We start from the raw sequence: 23,997 nt of genomic DNA on the forward strand, positions 1-23,997 counted from the left end.
GCTAAAACGTTTTAGCGAGAAGCCTATTATAAAATAACCCTCTTCACGTTGTCTCTATTCATTTCAAAGCAGATAACGGTTCGTCCAATCACGGTTTGAAATCCTTAACAGCGACTTGAATCGATTTTGCCACATCCAAACCAGCGCCGCTTGAGCTTTGTTTACGAACCGACATTTTCGAATCCTCGTGACGTCACCGGCCGCGAAGCAACCAATCGCAGCCGAGCGGAGCGTCCGGCAACGTGACGGGTCGCGGGAATATGACGCGTCCCAGGAATACGACGCGTCCCGTTTCGTAAACCAGCTGAGCCGTGAGTTGACAACAGGCGCGACACGAGTTGGGAGAGCGGACGTATCGCTACAGGAAGGACTTTGGTTTCACCTTGTTATGAATCCGGCCGGGTAGGAGGAGAAGGATCCCGGGAGCGATGCCGAAGTACTGCTCGGTTCCGAAGTGCAGGAGCAGCGGCGAGAGAAAGAGCTTTTACAAGTCAGTACGCGTCGTTTGTCTTCTTGTTTTTAACCTCCGAAAACCGTTGATTCGAGTTCACTGGCAGAGAGGCCCTTGAAATTCACGTTTAGCTGCTTACGTTTACATTTTTATACATATTAATGGTTTTATTTTGAAGTTCTTCCGGAATATGAGGAGTAGAGATGACGATACTCATCTAAAAGTAATGTCTACATTAATTATTTCTGTATAATTGAATCCAAAACATGTTGACTTTTCTTTTATGACACAATCAAAATATCTGATCATCCATTTTTGATGTCAATTTTTTTTTCTTTAACTTTCTGTGAGATGGTTGTTGAATCACGTGACATTTACCTGCGAGTCATCATTCCACTGAACCCTGCATTTATGAAATAATTCAACTGAAAAAACAACTTCTGCCCTGAGAAAATGATCTGATCTACGTCAGAGAACGTGCTACAGCTCGGATCTGGTACATCTGGGTTTTGTGTTTAGAAATAATAGATTATTGTGGATTAATTTATTTTAAAAATAAATTCCAAATACACCCCAAAAAATAACATTTAATTTCATGTGTTTATAATATAAAAACTGGGATACTAACAGCTAATATTTTTCTATAACTAATATTAAAACCAGGATATTCTGGGATTATGAAGAGATTATGATGGAGCATATCATTGTCTTAATATTGTAAATGTTTGCCTTTAAATTTAATTGTGAAAAATGTAATTTTTATCTAAAGTGCCTTCATTTTTCTGGGTTTGTAAAAATATCAAATCCAATCTCATGACCTTAAACAAGGGTGTTCAAAGTGTGGTGCGGGGGCCATTTACGGTACTTGAAATAATTTTGTACGGCCCCAGAATACAAGTCAAGAATGATAAAACTTTGGCCAACAAAATGGAAAACAGCTGATGATCCAAATAAAATTGGAAATTGTTTGTCTTTTAATAAGGCAACAGTTTGTGTTTTGGATCATGCAGATTTTGGGGAATTTTTGTTTATTGTTGAGCAGCTAAAACCAAAATTAATTTTTTGCATTTTTAATTGAATAAATGTTGTGGCCTGTCGGTTTAAATTTGCCAGTTTTGGACACCACTGCAGTGAAAGTTCATGTCTGCATGAAGCACGAATGAAAGCGACCTGGTTATAAATGAGCCTGGAGCTGCAAGAGAAAAAACTGCTGCAAAATAAAGAAAAACTTAAATGATTCATTTTGTAAAAAGGTTGGACTACTGGGTCTGTCACAATAAAAACTTAAAAACTAAATTGTCCCAAAAATTATGGCAATAAATGACAATATAATATAATCTAACAGTAACTTCGTAGAGAACACTTATCTTAACAAGATATTTTAATTATCCAAAAATAAAACACAACTACCAAAACCATTATGTTAATAAAAACCATGTGCAGCTAAAACCCTAAACAAAAACGTAAAATACGTTAAATGCATTTATATAGCAGCAATCAGACATTAAAATCCAAAAGTTCTTCATAAAGACTCAAAGAAAAACAAAAACTCATGTAAAATGTTGCAGTGGAAACAAAATTGTCCTTTATAAAATATTAAATTGAAATTATATTTTTTTTGAATAATTTGTTGATTATTTGCTTATTGTGACAGGCTCATCCATAAAACATCGCTAAATGTAATAAATGCCTGCTTCATATATTCCTCTTTCTGTCATTACAATGTATTTAGTCGTCTGTGTTTTCGGCAGAAGTTGTTTTAATCAGCTGAGAAAGCAGTCGGATCAAATGGCAGCTTATAGAAACCGAGAGCACAAGCGAAAACTTGATGACTCTGTTTGTTTCGGCTTGTTATCATTAGCTGTGATTCTTTCCGCTCCCATGAGCCGCGGTGAACCTGAGGCGTGTTTCCCCAGGTTCCCGCTCCAGGACCCGGCCCGGCTGCAGCAGTGGGTGAGGAACATCGGCCGGGAGAACTGGACTCCGTCCCGACACCAGTACATCTGCCACGAACATTTCGCCCCGTCGTGCTTCAAGGTGCGCTGGGGGATCCGCTACCTGGACGCAGACGCCGTGCCGACGGTCTTCCCGGTTGCCGAGGTGACGGAACTAAAACCCTTCGTTGATTAGATCCAATTTTTTCACATTTTGGTTCTTCCATTCGGAGAGCTCTGCCTACTTCATTATTCGAAGACGAAGTCTGTTGTTCAGCTGGTTTTACTCACCAAGTGTTTTATTGCTGACTTTCCATCCAGAAACCGCTTTCTGCATTCTCACTGGGTGTGCAGGAGGCTCCACTTCTGCTTTTCAAAGCTGCACGGCTGTATAGTTGTGCATCTGTTTGTAGCCATTAAGAGTGGAGTCCTCAGCAACCCTTAGGAGCTTGTTTTAGGTAAATAATTCCCTAATATTGATTAAAAATACATATATATGTTAGTTCCATCGGCAGACAAACTTAAAAAATACATTTTTACAATAATAAAAGTGAAGTAATTCAACAATATTCAGAAATTATATGTCTTGCTGAAAAGTTACTGGTGATTTAGTTTCGTTTCATGTGAAGATATTTGCTCTAAAACTGGACAAAAATGCTCAAGATTTGATTGTTTTTTTTTTTTCATTATAGGCAGCTGAAGTCTCTTTATCTCAGAATGATTTGTAAAAAAAACAAAACAGTTTTTATGTTCCATAGATTTCTGATGATTTGTTTAAGAGAAAACTTAAAGTGCACACACTTTATGCAACAACAGCCTTGAATTGTTTTCATCCTGTTTTGTTCTGTTATTTCTTGTTTAAATGTTTCCTTTAGTTTTTTTCTCTCCTTTTAATAGAAGCGTTTTCTGTCCTGTAAATTGTCGTTAAGTTGTTTCATCTGTGCTACTTTCTGCTCAATAGGTTGAATTAAACTGACTGAGTTTTTTTTTTGCGTACAGAAACGGAAAGCGTCAGACGACAGCGAGGGGAAGCCAAAGCGCCTGAGAGACCAGAGCTTCTCCGCGTCTGCCGACGAGACGAAGCTTGAGCTCACCGCCGCGTCGCCGCACGGAGAAACCGGTCGGATGGAGTCGAGCGTGGGTTCTCCAGGACTGGACCCGGCTGACGCAGTCAGATCGGGTTTGAATTTCCCACTGACGCTCTATCAGTCAGCAGACGGCCTGATGAGCGGTGCAGGCGCTGCGGAGCTGCTGATGATGTCAGAAGGCGCCGCGGAGGACGGCCAGGTGGAGCTGGTGAACGGAATCACGGCTGCCATCTTAAGCCAGGGCGGCGTGCTGCTCCTCAACGAGGCGGCGCCGCATCCGGACCTCGCGTACTCCGCCGGCGACGGCGTCCCGCAGGAAGTGGTGGCGTACTTTGAGACGGTACCGAACGTTCTGCCCGGCGGGACGTCGACCCGGGTCGCCTCCCTCCCCGACACGGTGCTGTCGCCGGCTCTGAGCTCCAAGCCCATCTCATCCACGCTGCCCATCGTGTCCAAACACGTCCCAACGCCGCCGCCATCGCTCGTCCTCACGCTGGAGCGGCTGGACGAAGCGGAGGACGCGGACGCCATGACGGACACAGACGAGACGGAGAGGGACGACCAGCAGCTGGAGGAGCACTGGTGAGGACAGATACATCAACCAGGGGATACATTGAAAATGGCATCCAAACAGAATCACAATATGATACTTTGGTTGTTTTGAACCTAAAACTTAACCAAAATATGGAAAAACTAAACTGCTTAATAAATAAAAGCTGAACTAAAACTAAACATTTAATCAAAGTATCAAACACACTAAAAACTAATTTGTTTTTTTGCTAATTTGATTTCAGCAAACTACTACATTTGTTTGCTAAACTAATTTTAGAAAACTAATTTTACTGAAAAAAAGTATTTTATGGCTAAAGTAAAGTAGCATAAACCTTTTTACCTTTGCACTTTTTAAAAAAAGTGCAAAAAATTTTTTTTTTTTTTTACAAAAGCTATTTGTGTCTTGAAGAACTAAATTTTATTCATCATGGCTTTTTTCTCTAGCTGCTAATTTGCTGGAGGCTCACAGATAAATTGGTTCTGATTTCCTTCATTTGAGGCAATCAGCCGATACTTGCATGAGAAATTGATCTTATCCTCCAATCTTTTCTGAATCCCCAAACGTCTGAAAATCAGTCACTGTCTAAAAATCAGTTGACATTATTCGTCGGTTCCTTAGAAAACAGCCGTTTTCCCAGATCTTCTCCTCACGTGTTCTCACAGTTTCACGTTTCGCGTGTCGTTTTGTGTGACGTGAGCAGCTACCACAAGAACAGCTTGAGCAAGGAGCAGCTGGAGGCGATCGTGGCTGAGCTGCAGAAGAAGGTGAAGGTGCTGCAGCAGCGGCACCGCCGGCACCTGGAGAAGCTGCTGGGGCTGGAGAACAGCGTGAGCCAGCTGAGGCAGAGCAACATGCTCAATGAGGAGCGGCTGCAGCTGCTGGAGAGGGTAAACATCCCAGTGAAACCGAGTCAAACTCAGGGCTCAGGGGCCGAATCTGGCCCACGACAGCTACTTAATGTGGTCCTCTAGATTCAATAAGCCAAGTTACATCAACTCCTTGAACAGCTTTGGTTGGGGCTTATGACAAAACATGTTCATTACCTATTTTGCTAAAAATCATTCTTAGATGTTGAGATTTTAGTCAGTTCTGCCTATTTTGTGCCGTTTTAGAGCATCTTGTCACTTTAAATCCAAATGAGCTGCTGCTGACCACCGACAACTCCCAACTCAACGTTTACACTTTTATGCAAACAGATGCAACGTTATTTAGTCAACAAGAATGCAGTAAGTAGCTTCTGGATGGCAAGGTCAACAACAAAACACTTGTCTTTTCCAGCAGCCATTGTACAGTGTATACACTGCAAAAACACGCAATCTTACTGATTATTTTTTGTTTAGTTTCCATTGTAAATATTGTAGTACACTTTAAAAAAAGACAAAAAGTAAATTAAAGTAACTTTTTAGCAAGATATTGGAGCTTTTTTTTTGTGTGGGAGTGTTTTCTTAAGGACTATTTTTATTTAATGGACTTTTAAGGCCTTTTTTTAGAAGCATTGTAGACTTAAATGGAAACATAAAAACGTGGAAAATGTGAATTTTGTTTAGTTTCCCCCCCATTTATTTAATGCTAGGTCCCACCTGCAGGTGGCAGCATTTCTTATTTTTATGACTGCTGCCAATGGCCAATGTGAAAAGTCATTCAATGTTATTAAACTTTAAGAAGCAGTTATCTAATGCAGATGGAGATATTTGCTAATATTTTAACAGATTAATGGGTTTTATTGATGTTTTTCTCTGTTGGTTCTCCATCAGGCGTATTTGCAGACGAGTGCGCCTGTGTCGGATGCCGGTGAGACTGTCGCCATCATCTACGGAGACGACAACGCTGCGTACTTTTACACTCCGCTGAGTGACGATGCAGGGATGGCGTTGAATATGGATGAAAAATGAAATGACTGGATATTCTGTCCGTGTCTGTGCCAAAATATTAACTAAAGGGGGGAATTTGGTTGTTTTCCATAATCAGAACTTTATTCATGATCAAAATAAGGTGATTTCTTCCTTCTCTTGTGAATAATGAATAATGGGGCAATACTGAATGTTTTTGTTATGGGCTCTGCTTTCTACTCCAACTCTTGTTTGACTTTTCTTTTTTTTTGCTTGTTAATTTATTTTTCTTTATAAATTAAAATAAATTTACAAAAAGTCTAAAGTTTCGGTTTTGCATCAAAGTCACCACAATTCAGTGAACTGCACTTTCTGCATGTGGATAGTTTGAAACAATGCATCATAACATTCACAGATGAGAACAAAATCTGCAAAAATGAGTAAAATTTACGTTTACGAATGATGTAACATGTTGGGAATGTCTCAGAAAATTGTTTAGTTTAAATAAAAACTGGGAATGCAGATTGTTTAACCCTTTCACTATAGTTCCTCTGTCTTTCCAGTAGAGGGCAGTAGAGCCCAAATGAGTTCATCACTGAAAGTCTGGTCCTGACAATTTACAAAGACCCAACACCTAATATTGCCATACATGATAGGAAATGCTAACAATTTATCATTTAATTTAAATTTTTAAAGAACAAAACCAGTTTCTGAGTGTGCTGAAATTTTTCTCTGTGATGAGATTTAAAGAAAAGAAAATACCAAACATGATTTTACAAACATTTAGAAAGTGAATCCTTAATTGGTTGCTCTTCATTTGGATTGGCAGCTGGACCAGCCAACGGATTTTAAAAAACACATCGACTAATTTCTTGTTGTTTTTCTATAATGTTTTGTCCAGATCACATCTAACCCAGGAATGGTGACCTGCGGGCTATTTTGCGGTTTTAAAATATATTACAAAAAACCTTATAAACCTTTTATGTATCTGTAATCTGGCTGTTGATTTCCAATCCCGCTCCATTTTAATTCCTCATTAACTGATTTCTCCAGTTGAATTTCAACCAGGCCAATCAGCGAACAGAACGAGTCACGTGGACGATGACGTCAATTTCCTGCGCTCCCTGTAGCTTTAGCAATGGGGTCAGAAGCAGCAACGCTTCCAAGCATGGGGTTAACACGAACAGCAGTCCGGTTCGGCTCGCTACTTCTCTCTTTGCGATGGAAGACGGTTGTTTACATCCTGGCCAATTTTCGGTAAACTTCATAGCATCGAACCAGCTCATTACGTAACGTTACGGCCAAATGGTTAGCTTGTTCCGCTAAGCCTATGGTAAAACGACAGGATAGCATACATGTTAGCAAACGTTTTCTTCATATTTTACAGCCAAAACACAAAAAATACCTCACAACAGCTCCATTCTTAACATTGCATGTATGCAGTGAGATAAGAATAGCTGCTAAATCTAGCTAAAAAAAAATAAATAAATGTTGCCCAAATCTTTAGCATTTGGGCTAAAGTTCTGGACCTGCAGGGTTTGCATCTCTTTTGGGATAGTCAGGTAATTTTTGGCCTTCTAAAATAAGACCTTTGCAGCAAGAAACTTAGTAAGTTGTTACATTTACTTGAGTAGCTTTTTGGAATTAGTGTGCTATTAGGATACTTTAGTTACCCTGTACTTTTTACTTTTCTTGAGTAAAAAGATGTTATAGTAGTTCTACTCTGTCCACTCCACCCTCTCCCCTGAAGACAAAGAGTTAAAACCGTAACTCTACAAGAAGGATGTCGGGTCAGTTTCTGTTCCCACTGAGTGGACACAGTGAGTCTGTTAATCTGAAGGTGGAGTTTCCTCATCCACCTTCAGGGTCCAGGCCTCCTCCCTGCCCTTCACATTCCCCAGTATCAGTCACGTGAGCAGAGTTTGGCCAGAACCAACGGAGCACGACAAGACACACTCACAGAACCTCCTTTCTTCTCTTTTCCCGCAGCCGTCCAGGTATGTGATTAGATAGCGTTTCATCGGCGCCCCGGGGGTTTTGGTCAGCGTTCACCAACTTTACTTTGTGTTTGGTTCAAAACGACCTGAACCTCCTAGTCTCATTGGAAATTATTCACGTTTCCTGGATTAGTCGTGCAAATCAGAGATCCAGTGATTAGTTTGGCGATGACCAAACATGCCAGAAGGTCTTTAACAAGTCGGTGGAACAGAAAATTATCTTTCACTGCAGCAAAAACACAAAATCTCAACAAGAAGTTTTGATCTAGTTTGACGTGGAAATATCATAGCACACAAGAAATCAAAACTAAGTTTTTAGCAACATATAGGAGCTTATTTTACGTCAATAATACCGTAATATTGATGAAAAAGTGCTTGCTCCACTGGCAGATTATTCCACTTACAGGAAAAATGTTTTTATGTGAAATGACCTGCCAGTATAACTAGTGCTTTTTAAGGATTCTTTTTAGTAGTAAGTATTTTTGAGTTTGAATTACAAATTTAATCAATATTAAGAAATTATTAAGTTAAAACAAGCTCCCATGTTGCTGAAAAGTTCCTTATTTCATGTGTTACAATATTTCACCTTTTATTAGATTTCGTTATGATTTGTGATGAACAGAATTTGCACCATTATTGCTAATTTGGATTGTGAATAATAGCCTCCCTCATTCCGCCCTGCTGTGCAGTTTGTGACAGTAAAATGTCTCCTAATCTGTAGTTACTGTAACCTCCCCTCTGGTGCCGGTGACACCGATATGAGTAATCTGATATGGAATTATGCACCTCTCCCATATTTACTGTGAAATGCTCATCAATTTTTCATTTCTCTGCCTCTGAAACCAATCTGGAACATTTTGAAAGCGTGTCCACATCTGAAAACTGCAGTTTCAGTGTAAAAAGTTTGAGTAACTGGACTCCGCTCCCTTTGTGCTCCTCCTCACCCCGGCCTGTAAAACCGATCTTGTGGCTAATCGCTAACAGCCGCGTTGCCACCTTGACGTAACGCGGTCCTCAGGGATTGAATGTCGAGGTTTTGTCTTACGAAGCTTTGGCACACGCTCCATCATTTCTGATCAACGCCGAGGTCATTTTCTCACCTGGACTCGCTGCAGAAAGCTTCAACTTTTAACACAAAGCCAGACAAATAAGCAGCTTGTGACACTTTTATTAAAAAACAAACAAACATCACAGGAGTGAGTGTCAAAGACGTCAAGGTAAATTAATACGTAATGTCGCAAAACACCATAATCTCTTCACCACAACAAACTAGCAGTTGTGTTGAATACAGTTATTATCTGTGTTTATGTTCCTACTGGAACTCCCTTTACTGGAAATTCATCCTTTTTTTTTATTTAAAGTGGGTTTTGATGATAAAAATCAGAGATCAGTTTTCAGTTGCATACATTAAAAAGCTACAATCTTATAAAATGAACTGATTTTTTACAGTGAAAGACTCTGAAAATGACAGCGCACAAAGAAATTTGAATAAACATGCGTTTTGTATAAACAGTTTCTACACTATAAAAACACTAAATTTCACAAAGTATTTTTTCCCCCAGCTTTGAGCAAATATATCATTTCACTTAAAAGAAGACTCAAGTAACTTTTCATTAAGACAAAGGAGCTGGTTTTAAGTAATTAATTCCTTAATATTGATCATTTAAATGCTGTAAATCAATGGCTTTATGTAATCTGTTTAGATGGAAACCTTCAATACTATTTTGAAGAAATAATTGAATTAATTTTTAAATATTTTGTACTTAGGGAAGAATGTTTTTCTGATACCAGTGGAGCAAGTACTTTTTAAAATCTATATTTAGGAATTATTGACTTAAAACAAGCTCCTAAAATGTAATTTGTATCTTACTTAAAGAGTAATAAGATATTTTCACTAAAAATTAGACCAAAAAAATAGGTAAAAATTTGTGTTTTTCACTGAGAAAACATTTTTGGTCCAGTTTCTAGTGCAAATAAATGAGTACACTTGAAATAAGACAAAACTAACTTACAAGTAACTTATTAGTAAGATATAGGAGATTGTTCTGAATTAATATTTTATGAATATTATCAAATTATTTCATTTATAACAAAATATTTTCCACAGTGTTTTAAGTTACATAACTTGCCAGAGGAACTTGTACTTTTTCCATTTTTATTAAGAATAATTGCCTTAAAACAAGCTCCTGTATTTTGCATAAAAATTATTTGAGTTAGTTTTGTACTATTTTAAGTGCACAGAGATATTTGCACTAGAAACTAGATGGAAAAAAAACCTGGTAAGATTTTGAGATTTTGCAGTGTCATTCCACTGGCAGATGTCTTGCTGTAAAGTGGAGCTGGTACTTTTTTAACTAAACATTTAAGCAGTATTGACATAAAACAAGCTCCTGAAAGTTACTTGTTAGTTTGGTCCTCAGGAGAATATTTGCAGAAAAAAACTAGACAAAAACTCTTGGTAAAGTTTTGTTTCTGCAGTGAAATTCTTGTTTTCTTCAAGCCCCCTCCCGTCCGGACTCAGTGTTCCTGTGGGACCCGTTCGTGTTCGGCCTCCACTCATACGTAGTCCTTTCTCTCTAAAACCGGGCCGCCCACGGACCGGGCTGAGTACGCCATCCTGGAGCTGTTGTACCTCGTCTCCCGAGGCGGACAGGAGCAGCAAAGAAGTCCTCCTCCGAGAACCAGGAGCGCGGCGGCGCCCCAGCCGACGTACAGCGCCGCCCCCAGCTCCCGCCGCTGGGCGTCGGTCAGCAGCGGGTTGTAGAAGTCCCTGATGATGGTGTGGGCCGACCAGGAAACGGGGATGAGCTGCATGGCGCCAGAAACGATGAACAGCACCCCGGATACGATGATCACCCTGGCCTTGGAGGCCTCGTCCTCGATGCAGTTGGTGCACTTCGCCCCGGCGATGGCCACCAGCACGGCCAGGATGGCCAGCAGGATGGAGATGACGGTGAGGGCGCGGGCCGCCTGGAGGTCCGGCGACAGCGCCAACATGGAGTCGTACACCTTACACTGCATCTGGCCTGTGCTCTGCACCACGCAGCTCATCCACAAGCCCTCCCAGATGATCTGCGCCGTCACGATGTTGCTGCCGATGAACGCCGTCACCCGCCACATGGGCAGGGCGCACGCCACGATGGCGATGATCCATCCCAGGATGCACAGGGAGATGCCAATCAGCTCCAGTCCTATAGACATACTGGCTGCTGATGTCGCCCAGTTGGTGTTGGTGAGTGTGTGATGATCTGTTACCCGAACTGGTAAAGTATCGGTTTTATACCAGCGGGTTGGAGCAGGGAGGAGTCTGGGATGGAGGTGACGTCACTGTGAGGAGAGGAAGGACCTGGAGACTCTCTGGACTCTCTGCTATCGGCTTACAGGACGAGCGCCACAAAGGGCCTGGCCACAAAGAGGCTCTTCACAGCCGAAAGGCCGTACACTGCAAAAACTCAACGGCTCACCAAGAGGTTTTGGTCAAGCTTGAGTGAAAATGTCTTGATACACTTAAAATAAAACAAAGCTGATTTAGAAGTGACTTTTCAGCAAAATAGGAGCTTTTTATTTAAAGCCTATAACTACTTAATACTGTTTCTGAAACAGTTCTAGTTCCACTGGCAGATTTTTTTACTTATAAGTGAAATAATTTTATTCACAGAAATCAATAAAGGTCTCTATAAGGTGTTCAAGTCTGAGATCTTAGGTTCTATTTCAGACCAATTTGTTAAAAAACTTCTAACTTTTCATCAGTCTTGCTACAAATTACTTTGGTTCACTGCAAAAACACAAAGTCTTATATTGTTGCTCTGGTTTTAGTGATTTAGTACACTTGAAATAAAACAAATCTAACTTGCAAGTGACTTTTCAGCACAATAAAGGAACTTGTTTTAAGTTAGAAAAATTTCTGACAGATTTGTTCAAGTAAAATGGGAAAAAAATTTGCTAAGAGTGAAATAATTTTCCACAGGATCTAATACTTTTTAAAGCCATATGAAGGAATTGTTGAGGTAGAACATCATTTATCTTACTGAAGGTTACTTGTAAGTTTTTTTCTTTCTTACTTCAATTGTACTAAGATATTTGCGATGGCAACTAGACCAAAAACACATAATGCAACTCTGTCTTTGCAGTGTGGGCTCCAGGGACTCGGTGTAATTATTTATTGGTTAGAATGGTCTAATCAAAGTCAAGACATGGGTCAGAATTGAGAAACTAGGGCAAGACTTACAAATTGTTCTTTGTTGCTATTTAACGTTTTAATCTTTCACAAATATGTGAAAGTTTGCGGTTTTAATATTGAAAACTATGAATAGTTTTATCATTCACTTCAGTTGAGAAAAAATCAGATTTCTGCAGCTGAAGTGAAAATTAGCGTTGGATTTTGGGGCATTTTTATGAGTCAGTCTGTCTCCAGATTGTCACTGGGTTTCTTCGGAGTCTGGACAGTTTCCAGAGGAATGCCGCCATTCCTCAGCCTCACTCTGCTGACTGAAACCAAACAAGATGGCTGCCTCCTGCGGACAGCTGACCACACTGCCAGTTATCACAAAGTCAACTCATAAATAAGAAAGGTGGACATGCCACACTTTAGGGCTTGCTGGAAGAAAATCACTTTTACCTTTTCAAAGCAGAGGCCCAGCAGTTTGGATTTCTGGGATCTTCGATCTTTACTGCAGTAAAGATGTAGCTTCTATATTAAATGCTCTCTGGTGCCACTTTTTAAACTGTTCAGTCAGTTTTTAGCTCTAACGTTTAGCAACAAGAATTACTGCACTTGTTTTTGCCAGTTTCATGACAGGCTGGGTTGGTTTCGTGGTTTTCCAATCAGCATCATTGATACATTTACGCAACAAGTATTTGTTCAAAATTCTTTATTGTTTAGAACTGTGGTAAGTAAAATTACACATTTCTACAATCGATTTTAAATGTAAAATAAGTGGATTGACTTTCGCTAAAAAATGCATGTTTCACATATAAAAAGGTAAAAAGTGGAAGATGAAAACCATTTCTGTGACTTTTGTTTGCTTGAAATACAAATCAAATTAAAAACATGACAAATCTTCAGGATTATTTTCTAACAGCACTTTATTAAGCCAACAGCATTTTGACATGCAGACATTCCAGATGAGCTCATTAAAAATCACAATATTTGTTTTCTTTTGGATGCAAAGCATTAACAAACGTTCTAAACTACTTTAAAAGAAACTTGAATGAAATCACCAATTCTGCAATATTTACTCAGTTTCAGTGCTTCCAGTGTAAACCTAAGAAATAAAACTGATGCAGGATTTTCACTGAATAGAAAGAAAGTTGCATTTTTATGGTTTTTCTCCATAAATAAAAATAACTAGTAGTAAAAACTACTTGACCTCGTGTCAGTTAGTGAAAAACAAAGTTTGAACAGCAAAAATACAAAATATAGCCAAGTATTTTTCCCTTAATTTCTCATGAGAATTTCCTAGTACATTTGAAATAAGGCTAAAATAAAGTAATTCTTCAGGAAGAAATAGTTTGATTTAATTCCTTAATCTTGATGAAAAGCTCTACTTCCACTGGCAGATTATTTCACTTATATTCCCATGTTGTAATTTAAATAATCTGCCACTGGAATTAGAACTTTTTAAAACCAATATTTAGAAATTATTTACTGAAACCAAGCTCTTACATCTTGGTGAAAAGTTACTGATGAATTAGTTTTGTCTTATTTCAAGTATTTTTTTTAGATATTTGCACAAGAAACTAGACAAAAATACTTGGTAAGATTTAGTTTTTTCAGTTTTTAGACATTTTCGTCCAATTCTGTTCCTGGAGTCTTTGATGAGTTGGTACACGTTGGTCGGCGCATGAGAGCGCAGCAGATGTTGCCTCAGACGTAGTTTCTCCTGTCATAGCCGCTCGGTACCACCGATCTGGTTTGGGAGTATGGCGGCGTTCTGTACCTTTTCTCCGGCTCCCGAGGGCAGCTGCAGGACAGGATGCCGCCTCCAATGAGCAGGAGGGCAGCGGCGGTCCAACCCAGATACAGCGCAGCACCGATCTCCCTCTTCTGGGGATCCGGTATGACTGGACTGTAGAACTCCATGATGATATTGTGAGCGGACCAGGACACGGGGATTATCTGGGTGAGGGAGGCCAGAACGAAAGCCGCTCCGGAGGCGATCATCGCCCGCGCTTTAGCCGCCTCTTCGTCCACGCAGTTGGTGCACTTTGCCCCCGTGACGGACATCAGGAGTCCCAGAAGCCCCAACACAATGGAAATGACGGAGAGGGCGCGGGCGGCCTGGAGGTCGGCTCTCAGAGCCAGCATGGAGTCGTAGACCTTGCACTGCCTCTGGCCGGTGCTCTGGATCACGCAGCTCATCCAGATGCCCTCACAGATGCTCTCCGCCGTCACGATGTTGCTGCCGATGTACGCCGGCACTCTCCACATGGGCAACGCGCAGGAAACGATGGCGGAGATCCATCCCAGCAGAGCCAGAGTCACGCCTAATATCTCAAGTCCCGCTGATGGCATGTCTGAAGAAATCCCCTCCACGATCAGCAGCCACCGGCGGATCTAGTGAGCGTCCAGCGGATGGAACTGCCAAATAAGCAGCAGGTTCTTTTAAGGGAGGAATCGAAGGCGGATCCTCTTGGAGAATTCAGATTCTCTCTCGTTTGAACAGTGGGAAGCTCGGCCTTGGAATGTAAACAGCTCCAGTTTAATCATTCAACTCCCACAGCACTGATAGCTTTTTGGGTGAGGGGCGTAAACAGGTGTAGAGTGTTTAAGACCTAACAGGGAATGAATGACTGAAACTGAAAGCCTCTGCTCCTGCCGAGAAGCACATTCAGTCATCTTAAAGGTGACTTATTGTGCTTCCTAGAACAGATCAGGTTAGGTCTCTTAAAATCATTCTGAGATGATGTGTTTGTAGTCTGCTCAGTTCAGACTACTTTGAGCTGTTTTCGGGCCTCTGATACTTTAATTTAGAATATATTGCTCCTGGCCACGCCCCCATCTCAATGTTCACAATTGCATATGAAAATAGCTGCAAATAAATGTGTAATTATACAGCCATACATCTTTGAAAAGCACTGGTGGAGCCTCCTGCACAACCAACAAGCACGCAGCAAGTGATTTCTGGATTGTAAGTCAACAACAAAACACTGGTCTTTTCCAGCAGCCATTGTACAGGGCATACATTCCTAAAACATACAATCTTACCAAGTATTTTTGGTCTGTTTTTGTGCAAATATTTTAGAGCACTTCAACAAAGACAGAACTATTTACAAGTAACTTTCAGAAAAAGTTACTTGTAAATTTCATGTATTTTTCAAATGTTAAGTGAAAAGATCTGCCCATTTAAGAAGTGCTTTTTTATTAGTATTAAGGAATTATTGACTTAAAACAAGCTCATGTATCTTGCTTCAAACTTACTTGTAATTAATTTTGTCTTAGTTCAAGTGTAGTAAGATGTTTGCGCTAAAAACTAGAGAAAAATGCTGTACGCTGGTTTTACTGCAGTGAACAGCAGTAAAACCAGTTAACCAAATGTGCTGGAGCTCTGTTGGTTGCTAGGTAACAGACAGGACCCTGCTGATTTTTGAAGTTTTTTTTTTTTTTTGCCAAGAACATCTGGGGGTTTTTTTAGAAGCAGTAGAGGCCCAGACTTATGGACAAACTGTATTAATCTCACCGTGGGGAAATTCATGTCACAGCTGCAAAGAACAAAATTGCTAATTGCAAAAAGCAACTAACAGTGACAAGCAATCAAATCACAATAAAAAACAGATTAACTAAAAACTATACACCAAGACAAAAGTCTGGTAAACATTCTGTGAATAAACTACACTGGTGACACATTCGAAACCTACAAAATGACAAAAAGCTAAATAAATGCAAGGATTCCAAGGACAAGAATAGCAAACAGAGAATGAGCTGCTGTGGTGGAGGCTGATGAAACTCTGTGCACATAGTTGGGGGATGGTCTTATCACTTTCCCCTTCGCAGGTGAAACTTGACTCTGCTAGTTTCAAAAAAATTAAGTTTCAGTCAAATGGAAGGAAGTGAATCAGACTGATAAAGAAATGATGAGCAGCTGAAGGGGAGTAAACGAATGAAACGGAACAAAGATGGAGCCTAAACAATAACGGAAATAAATACTAAATCCAAGAAACACATCCAAGAAGGAACAACTTGAACTAAAAGAAGAAATAAACAAAACGGGGAGATAAATGCAAAAGAGCAAACTCAAAAGAGAAATAATACGACAAAAACATAAAATATTACAAAGTATTTTTGGTCTAGTTTCTAAAATAAGTGTACTTATTTTAAGTACACTTAAAATAAGACAAAACTAACCTGCTGTGAACTTTTCAGCAGGATGGGAGCTTGTTTTAAGTCAACAGCTCTTTAATATTGATGAAAAACATTAGCTTCACATGTAGATTATTTCACTTATAACAAGGAAAAACATACTTGTTCTGAATTGAGTAATCTGCCCACGGAAATATTGTCTTATTTAAAGATATTTGCACTAGAAACTGGACTTAAAATACATGGTAAGATTTTGTGTTTTTGCAGTAAATAAGAAGTCAATGCCAGGACATAACAGAACCAAAAGTCCAAAATGTTAAGGGAGAAGCAGTACATGGCAGAAATACAACGTAGAGAACTGAAAAGGGAAACGGGGAGAAAAAAAAAGCAAAAATAGTGAAACTAACTAATTTCTAAATTAAAATATTAAATGATCTGAACTTATATAGCGGTTTTCCAACCATTTTGACTAGTTAAAGCACACAAACATTTCTACACCGACGCCCTGATCAGTAAGCAGTTTGGGGTAAAGTGCCTTGCCCAGAGGCACATCGACACGTGGCAGGAGGAAACTGGAATCTAACCTATAACCTTCCAATCACAAGATGACTACTCAACCCACAGAGCCACAGATAAAAAAAAATTTTAATGATTAAACCTAATCTTTTTTAATCATTATTAAAAATGATGACTTAGATTATTATAACTTCTTGAAATGTTTTTTGCTGCGCTCTTTCTTTTGATTGGCTGTCAAATAGCTCCACCAGCTAGCACAGCTAGCTTCTGTTTCTGTCAAGAAAAGGACGAAAGCAACTGTCAGATGTCCTGCTACAAAATCAGAAGGCAAGAGACGACATTTAAACGACTAATAATTACTAAATAGTGACTCAAAGTGAGACAGTATCTAAACGTCGACGTTTCTTCGCCTGTTTTGTAGTGTTAGCCAGAAGCTAATGCTATTCGGGGGCCGTGACGTTGGAAAGTTCTGGAATCCGCGATGTTTGCCATCCACGAATGTGTGTTCAGCTAACTAAGTGAGTAACATTTTAAAGTTTTGCATGATTTGCTGATTATAATAACCAGTAACTAAGTTGAGTTGGATTTAGCTCATTTCAAACGAGTTAAATTAGCACTGAGCTAATTCCGAATTAACAGTAGGCTTGTGCAGATTTGCTTAATATATTTTTATTTAAGATGCTGGTTGAATTATGCACTACTTTTAATTCATTACTAACAATTGCCCTGTTTTAATAAGCTGATGAGAGAAGTTGAATGAATATTTTGGAACAGATTATATAACCGATGTGATCTTTTGCTTATTTAATTTATAGAACTGTGCACTAAGAAAGTATCATGTGCATCAAACTGAGCAGAACTCCTGGTGAATCATAATTTTTTGACCAAATAGCCAGCCTTTATGTCAGAGAGGTAGCAACTAGATAGCTGTGTAACCAAGTTTCTGTTTGCAATCACACTGCATTATGTGTCACCCCACAAAATCCGATTATAATCAAAGATTTTGTGAAGTGTCCTTTGTCATAGTGAATGAAAGCCAGAAAACAAAATGGAGATTTTTCCAGGACCTGGTAGCCCCAGGAGCAACGAGACTGTAGCTCTACAGATAAGCTGAGCTCATGTGTTAAAATATCTGCCTAAACGTCCATTTAAATCCTCATGATATACATAATTACAGCTACTTGAGGACTCCTTGCTTTCCTAAACGAGTTCATGGTTCTACTCTCATATTTGACTTTACATAAATGTTTTTGCGACTGACTTTGTAGATAAGCTTCCTCTTAAATGTAAGAGGAAGCTTATATATCTTTTGATATTTTTATTTTCATTTTATCATGAAGTTGTGTCTACACAGGAAAGTTAAATATCTGGTCACTGAATGGAGGTTTCTACCACGTTCAGATGAGTCTGAGCTAAATAAATTACCTCTAGCTTTTCACTGCTGTGTGTTTTTGCAGTCACTATAAACACATAGCAAAACCACAAAAGTGTTTTTGATCTAGTTTCTGCAGAAATGTTAGAGCAAAACTAACTTAGATGCAACTTTTCAGGAGGTTTGTTTGTTTTGACTCAATTATTCCTTGACATTGATATAAAAAGTATTACTTCTACTATCAGGTTATTTCACTCATAAGACATTTTTTCCATGTTATTAGTGAAGTAATCTCCTAGGAGAACTACAACGGGGTTGCTAGATAACAGCACAGTACAATATTACCAGTGAAACTCAAAACTTTTCCATCAATATTCAGGAGTTATTTGCTTAAAACATGTAACTTTTCATGCTGAAAAGTTTCTTGTCAGTTAGTTTTGTCTGATTTTCAATGTACCAAGATATTTGCACTAGAAACTAGATTAAAGTACTTGGTGATGTTTTGCATTTCTGGCTTCATTTGTGTGACTTCCAGGAAGCAAAATGGTGCAATTTAATCTGAAACGAAGCTTTTCGCTTCCGTTTTATCTCAACGTCACAACATGTAGGAGTTTTTTGAAGCACTTTCCTTTATTTTCATGTTCATGTTTCTGTAAGTTCTGGATGCTTCTTGCCTCAGTTGTACGGCACCTTAAGGAGGGCGAGGTAAACAATTTCAAACGACTTATCAATAGACCCTTTGTGTCTTAGTTCGGACTCAGTTACACTCCAAATTTCATCCCCCCTGCGAACAGATGGAGACCTTTATCTCTTAGTCAGTTTCGCCTTGCAAATGGAGGACAGGTCACAATGGACGGAGAGCATAAGGCGCTCCTCAGAAACAAGCCCCGCATTGTTCTTTACCTGCACTTACGCTGAAATAAAGCTCCTCATTTTGGCTCGCACCAGAACCACTCTGATTGGTCAGACTCTGCTGACCGACGGGCCTGGCATGAGTCCGAGCTTCTGCATACCGAAGTAATTTGGAGCATCATTTTGGTAACAAATTAGAGTAAAATAAAAGCTAAAAACACAGAATTTAAAACTTGGTTTTTCATTTTTAGGGACAAAATCTACATTTAAAATGTACAAAAAGGAATTTTTCAACATGTTTGTTGGTCTAGTTTCTAGTGAAAATATCTTAGTACATTTGAAATTACACAAAACTAACAACTTTTTTAGTAAGATATACGAGCTTGGTATCAGTAAATATTTCCTTGATGTTGATAAAAAGCGGTAGTTCCACTGGCAAATTATTTCACTTATAGCAAAACTTTTCTTCCATATTACAAGCAAAATAATTTTCCTGTGAAACTAGAACTTTTTATATCATTATTAAGAAATTATTTACCTAAAGCAAAGTCTATATCTTACCGAAATTTTAATTGTAAGGTTGTTTTGTCTTATTTCAACTGTACTGTAAGATATTTGCTATACAAACTAGACAAAAATGCTTTGTAAGATTTTATGTTTTTACAGTGTACTGAAGAAAGTTCAAAGTTTTCAAGTAATTATAAATTTTAGTAACACATTAGTTGTAATGAAAAGCTAAAATCTCAGATGGAAACATTTTACAGGAATATTTTCAATGTTTAGGAACAAAATCTGCATGAAAAATGTACAAAAACAAAATCTATTTTGGTCGGGTTCTAGTGGGACGTCTCAGTTCACTTTGAGTTAAATAAAGTCAAGTTTATTTGTTTCACACATTTCAGTTACAAGGCAGTTCAAAGTGCTTCACATCATAAACGTCATGCAGTCAACAATTATGAAGCAGTTAGTAGACATTACATTTGGTCAAATATAAAACTCATCATTTAAATTCACACCAAATATATTGATCAATGACTCACTTATTGCTAATCAAAGATAACTTTAAAGGGCCTTCATTTAAAGGAACTCTGTGTTTCAGCTGGTTTGGAAACACCAAACTAACTTTGAAGAAACTTTTCAGCAAGATTTTAACTCAATAGTAATTCATTATTGATTAAAAAGTGTTAATTAGTTCCACCGGGATATTATTTCACATGTTGTGTTTTTCTCTTAAGAATTATGAATTTAAAAAAAGCAACCTACAATCTTAGTCCTGTCTTATTCCAAGTGCAAATGTAAACTAGACAAAAATATTTGATAAGAGTTTCTGTTTTTACAGTGTACTGAAGTAATATGCATGAAAGATCCAAAGTTTTGAAGTAAATGGTAATTTTAATAACAATTCAGTCTTAAATAAAAGCTACAGGAACAAAATCTACATGCAAAATGTCTTTGAGTACAAAAGAAATCATTTCACTGTAAAAACATAAAATCTTACCAAGTATTTTTAGTTTTAGCACATATGAAATAAGACAAAACTAATTTATAATTAACTTTTCAGCAAGATAGAGGAGATTGTTTTAAGTCGATAATTTCTTAATATCGATGAAAAAGTTCTAGTTTCACTGGTTGATATTTTATTTGTAACAAAACGCTTTTTTCCAATATTAAGTGTCTTAATATTAAGGAATTATTGACTTTGAATGAGCTATTAAATCTATCTGTAAAGTTGTAAGTTGGTTAATTCTTGTGTGCTAAATTATTTGACTAGAGAAAAATCACCTGGTAAGATATTTTTATTTTTGCAGTTGTCGCAAAAATCATCACAATTCTTGCTTGCTTTGAACATTTTAATTAAGAAATTGATATTTTAGAAAACTTTACACTAAACGATAAATGATTGTCCTAATCAAAATTAGATTTTTATGAATAAATTTAGTTGTAAAACAGTATAAATCATATTTCATCTTCAAGACTGAAGCTCCTATTTTGTTGAAAAGTTCCCTGTAAGTCAGTTTAGTTTTGCATTTTAAACAGAGGAAAATACTTGATTCCCTGTTCTTCTATCCACAAACATTTCCAGTCATGTCAGTCGTTCAGACGTAGTCCTTCCTGGTGTATCCGTTGAGCGAAGTGCTTTTGACGGCTGAGTAATCCACCCTGGCCGCTGCGGATGCGGCGCCTCTCGGCGATGCTGCTGCTGCTGCTGCTGCTGCTGCTGCTGCTGCTGCTGCTGCTTTAGACGGACAGGAGCAGCAGAGCAGGGCGCCGCCCAGGATGAGCAGGCAGGACGCGGCCCAGCCGAAGTACAGAGCGTTCCCGAACTCCCGCTTGCCCGTCTCCTCCAGCATGGGGTCGTAGAAGCCCAGCACGATGGCGTGGGCCGTCCACGACACGGCCACCAGCATCAGCAGCCCGGCCGCCACGAACGTCACGCCGGCCGCCACCACCAGCCGCGGCTTGCTGCTCACGTCCCGCCTGCAGTTGGTGCACTTGGCGCCGGCCACCGCCAGGCCGATTCCCGCGATGCTCGTCACCATGGAGACGACGACCAGGGCCCGGGCGGCCTGCAGGTCCGCGGGAAGCCCCAGCATGGACTCGTGGACGCGGCAGTGCATCTGGCCCGTGCTCTGCACCGAGCAGTTCATCCACAGGCCCTCCCAGATCACCTGGGAGATGACGATGTTCTGGCCGATGAAGGCCGCCACGCGCCACATGGGCAGGCCGCACGCCACCATCACCCCCAGCCAGCCCGCCACCGCCAGGATCAGCCCCAGGATCTCCAGGCCTGCAGAGTACATGGTGGGAGGACGAGGCTCGGCGGGACACAAGACCTTCTGTGTCTGGAGACAATATCGGATCTCTGGAGTTAAAGCGAGGAAGAAGGAGAGGGAGAAACGGATTCCTTTTACAGCTTGGAGGACTGAAGGTGGAGTCAGCTTCAGGTGGTTCACCTTTAAACTTTGGTACACTGCAAAAACACAATCCGACCAAGGAGTTCGGTCTAGTTTGTCTGGAGAAAACCAACTTTAAGTAACTTTTCAGCAAGAAATAGGAGCTTTTCTTTAAGTCAGTAAGTCCTTACTACTGATAAAAAAGATACCACCAGTTTCTTGTTTAACTTATGACAATATATTTGCCCATTTTAAGAGAAATGATCTCCCACTGGGACATTTAATCCATTGGAGTGACTTAAATTGTGCTAAAGAGAGTTTCCATCGAATTTCTACCGCAAATATCTAAACGAAAATAGACCAAATAAATTCCAGTAACTGTTGCAAAAGACGTTGAAAGCTGCCCAGTTACTTGCTGGACTTTCATTACAAATTTTAAAGAAAGGGTTTGAAATAAAACAAGTGTTTTAATCTAAATTGAATTTCCACAAAAAAAATGTAATTAATAAATATGTTCTGTTCCTGTTAGTAGTAAAATTGTGGCATATATTCATTCTTTTAGATTTACTGGATGGGGACCAGATATGACAGCCTGGCAGAAAAAGATTGGCTCATTGTTTTTCTGCGTTAAAATGACAAAACAACGTTTTGTTTTTAGCTGCTCAGCCATGCAACTAGAAGCAAAAACAAACCTTAATTTCAAGGTTTTTTCCTTCAGTGTTGCTGGTTTTTGGCATGCACACATCTAAAAAGAATAGAAGTTCATTTCTGTGGACTTCAGCGGTAAATTGAATGAAAAAATGTAAAGTTTAGAGGTGAATGCATGCTGGAAGAGTCCATTAAAGCTGCTTTCATCTTTATCTTTTCTTCTTGCTTCCTGCTGAACAGATCAGAAACCCTGAACCAGGAATTATCTCCTAAATGATCCTTTCACCTGACGGATAGCAGAATCTCTGAGGTTAACTAACAAATGAGGAACTCTCTGTCATTAAAGACTTTCTACTAATTAACAAAGGTCACCGGGGGTCAGAGGTCAAGTCAAGGATCTTTGCTTTCATTGTGTTTTTGTCTGATACACTGCAAAAATACAAAATCTCACTGAGTATTTGTGTCTAGTTTCTAGCACACCTTATTTTTAAGTGTAATAAAATATTTGCACTAGAAACTAGACAAAAATACTTGTACAGTGTTAAACACACAACAAAAACTGGACAATATTCATAAAAGAAAGCAGAAAATGTGATTTATTTCCCAATATGTCTTTGAATTAAGCTGTTATTGCATAGTTCCACCGACAGGGGGAGCCAGTCTTTCCTGTGGTCTGTTCATTTGTCTATATGCTCAAAGCAGGAATTTGTTAGGATTTATTTGCCTTTAATGTAAATTCGAAACTGCTTTATTCAAATAAGAACCAGGTTAAAAATAAAACACCTTTAATGTGCAACATGTGATACTTTGTTGGCTCAGCTTGTTTTTCTATTCCAGCTTCCAGTTTTTTGGTTCACATTTCCATCAGTCATACATTTTCCTGACATTTGCTGAAACGCATCATAGATATGGACGCTTGCTCTCAATAATTTGATGACGTTGCTGAAAAGTTTTAGTTCCGCATTCAGATTATTTCACGTATAACATTTTTCCCCTTGTTGTAAGTGAAATCATCTGCATGTGGAAATAGTATTTTTTTAATCAATGTTTAGGATTCAACACCAGCTCTTGTGTCTTGTGGAGAAGTTATTTGTACGTCTTATAAAATATTTGCAGTAGAGATTTTGTGTTTTTGCAGTGCATTTCTGAAACGCCTGATCTCAGGATTCGTCAGAATCTAAAACATGTGATGCAAACTGTCAGACAGTTGAGATGAAAAGATAAAATTGTGCTTTTCAACATAACGGTGCGTTCAAAAATGGGTCAGACTTCTCATTGGATTGATTTTCTGAGGAAATAATAAAGCTTTGGAGCATCTTAATCATAATCCAGACGTAAATTCACATTAAGATTTGGTATAAATCTTGACGCTCCTGTGTAACCGGAGTTTTTCCAGGTTTTGTGGCGACGCCTGCATAAAGATGAAATCACAGGCATGAAAGTGTCTTTGGTATGAAACGATGATCAGATGAAAAAACAACAAAAACAACCAATTTTAGGTTGAGCTTTTTTACTAACACGCTAAGAAAAAAAAATTACGGGGATAAAGTCACATAAAATTAAC

At 39.1% G+C, this 23,997-nt stretch overlaps 4 protein-coding genes across 4 annotated transcripts in view; 2 read left to right on the plus strand and 2 right to left on the minus strand.

Annotated features, from left to right (window-relative positions):
- The first annotated feature begins 287 nt into the window (after nt 1-287).
- Nucleotides 288-6,165, plus strand: LOC129358767 (THAP domain-containing protein 5-like). The gene is made up of 5 exons (XM_055027895.1): nt 288-490; nt 2,368-2,551; nt 3,385-4,055; nt 4,727-4,913; nt 5,781-6,165. The coding sequence occupies exons 1-5, from the start codon at nt 429-431 to the stop codon at nt 5,916-5,918; spliced, it is 1,242 nt and encodes a 413-aa protein (XP_054883870.1). The 5' UTR covers nt 288-428; the 3' UTR covers nt 5,919-6,165.
- A 2,839-nt stretch (nt 6,166-9,004) lies between these two features.
- On the minus strand, nt 9,005-14,488 carry LOC129358776 (claudin-3-like). Its single transcript, XM_055027911.1, has 2 exons — nt 13,886-14,488; nt 9,005-11,061 (listed from the first exon to the last, which is right to left on the minus strand). The coding sequence occupies exons 1-2, from the start codon at nt 14,364-14,366 to the stop codon at nt 10,409-10,411; spliced, it is 1,134 nt and encodes a 377-aa protein (XP_054883886.1). The 5' UTR covers nt 14,367-14,488; the 3' UTR covers nt 9,005-10,408.
- A 2,609-nt stretch (nt 14,489-17,097) lies between these two features.
- Nucleotides 17,098-23,997, plus strand: part of LOC129358771 (claudin-4-like) — a 32,349-nt gene continuing 25,449 nt past the window's right edge. The window contains exon 1 of the mRNA XM_055027906.1: nt 17,098-17,185. The gene's annotated coding sequence lies outside the window, so the exon portion shown is untranslated. The remainder of the gene's footprint in view (nt 17,186-23,997) is intronic.
- LOC129358772 (claudin-4) lies at nt 19,662-21,744 on the minus strand. Its single transcript, XM_055027907.1, has one exon. It carries the CDS (start codon nt 21,690-21,692, stop codon nt 20,988-20,990), a length of 705 nt encoding a protein of 234 aa, XP_054883882.1. The 5' UTR covers nt 21,693-21,744; the 3' UTR covers nt 19,662-20,987.

This window comes from Poeciliopsis prolifica, unplaced genomic scaffold (genome assembly GCF_027474105.1).
Source record: "Poeciliopsis prolifica strain line A6 unplaced genomic scaffold, Auburn_PproV2 SCAFFOLD004, whole genome shotgun sequence".
NCBI classification, from domain to species: Eukaryota; Metazoa; Chordata; class Actinopteri; order Cyprinodontiformes; family Poeciliidae; genus Poeciliopsis; species Poeciliopsis prolifica.

Excerpts from the sequence above, each read along its gene's own strand:
- LOC129358767 (XM_055027895.1), top strand. The coding sequence starts at position 429 with ATGCCGAAGTACTGCTCGGTTCCGAAGTGCAGGAGCAGCGGCGAGAGA. Across the intron at positions 491-2,367 it reads GAGAGAAAGAGCTTTTACAA|GTTCCCGCTCCAGGACCCGG; the intron begins GTCAGTACGCGT and ends GTGTTTCCCCAG. Across the intron at positions 4,056-4,726 it reads CAGCAGCTGGAGGAGCACTG|CTACCACAAGAACAGCTTGA; the intron begins GTGAGGACAGAT and ends TGACGTGAGCAG.
- LOC129358776 (XM_055027911.1), bottom strand. The coding sequence starts at position 14,366 with ATGCCATCAGCGGGACTTGAGATATTAGGCGTGACTCTGGCTCTGCTG. Across the intron at positions 11,062-13,885 it reads TCCCCAGAAGAGGGAGATCG|CAGCCAGTATGTCTATAGGA; the intron begins GTGCTGCGCTGT and ends GGGCGACATCAG.
- LOC129358772 (XM_055027907.1), bottom strand. The coding sequence starts at position 21,692 with ATGTACTCTGCAGGCCTGGAGATCCTGGGGCTGATCCTGGCGGTGGCG.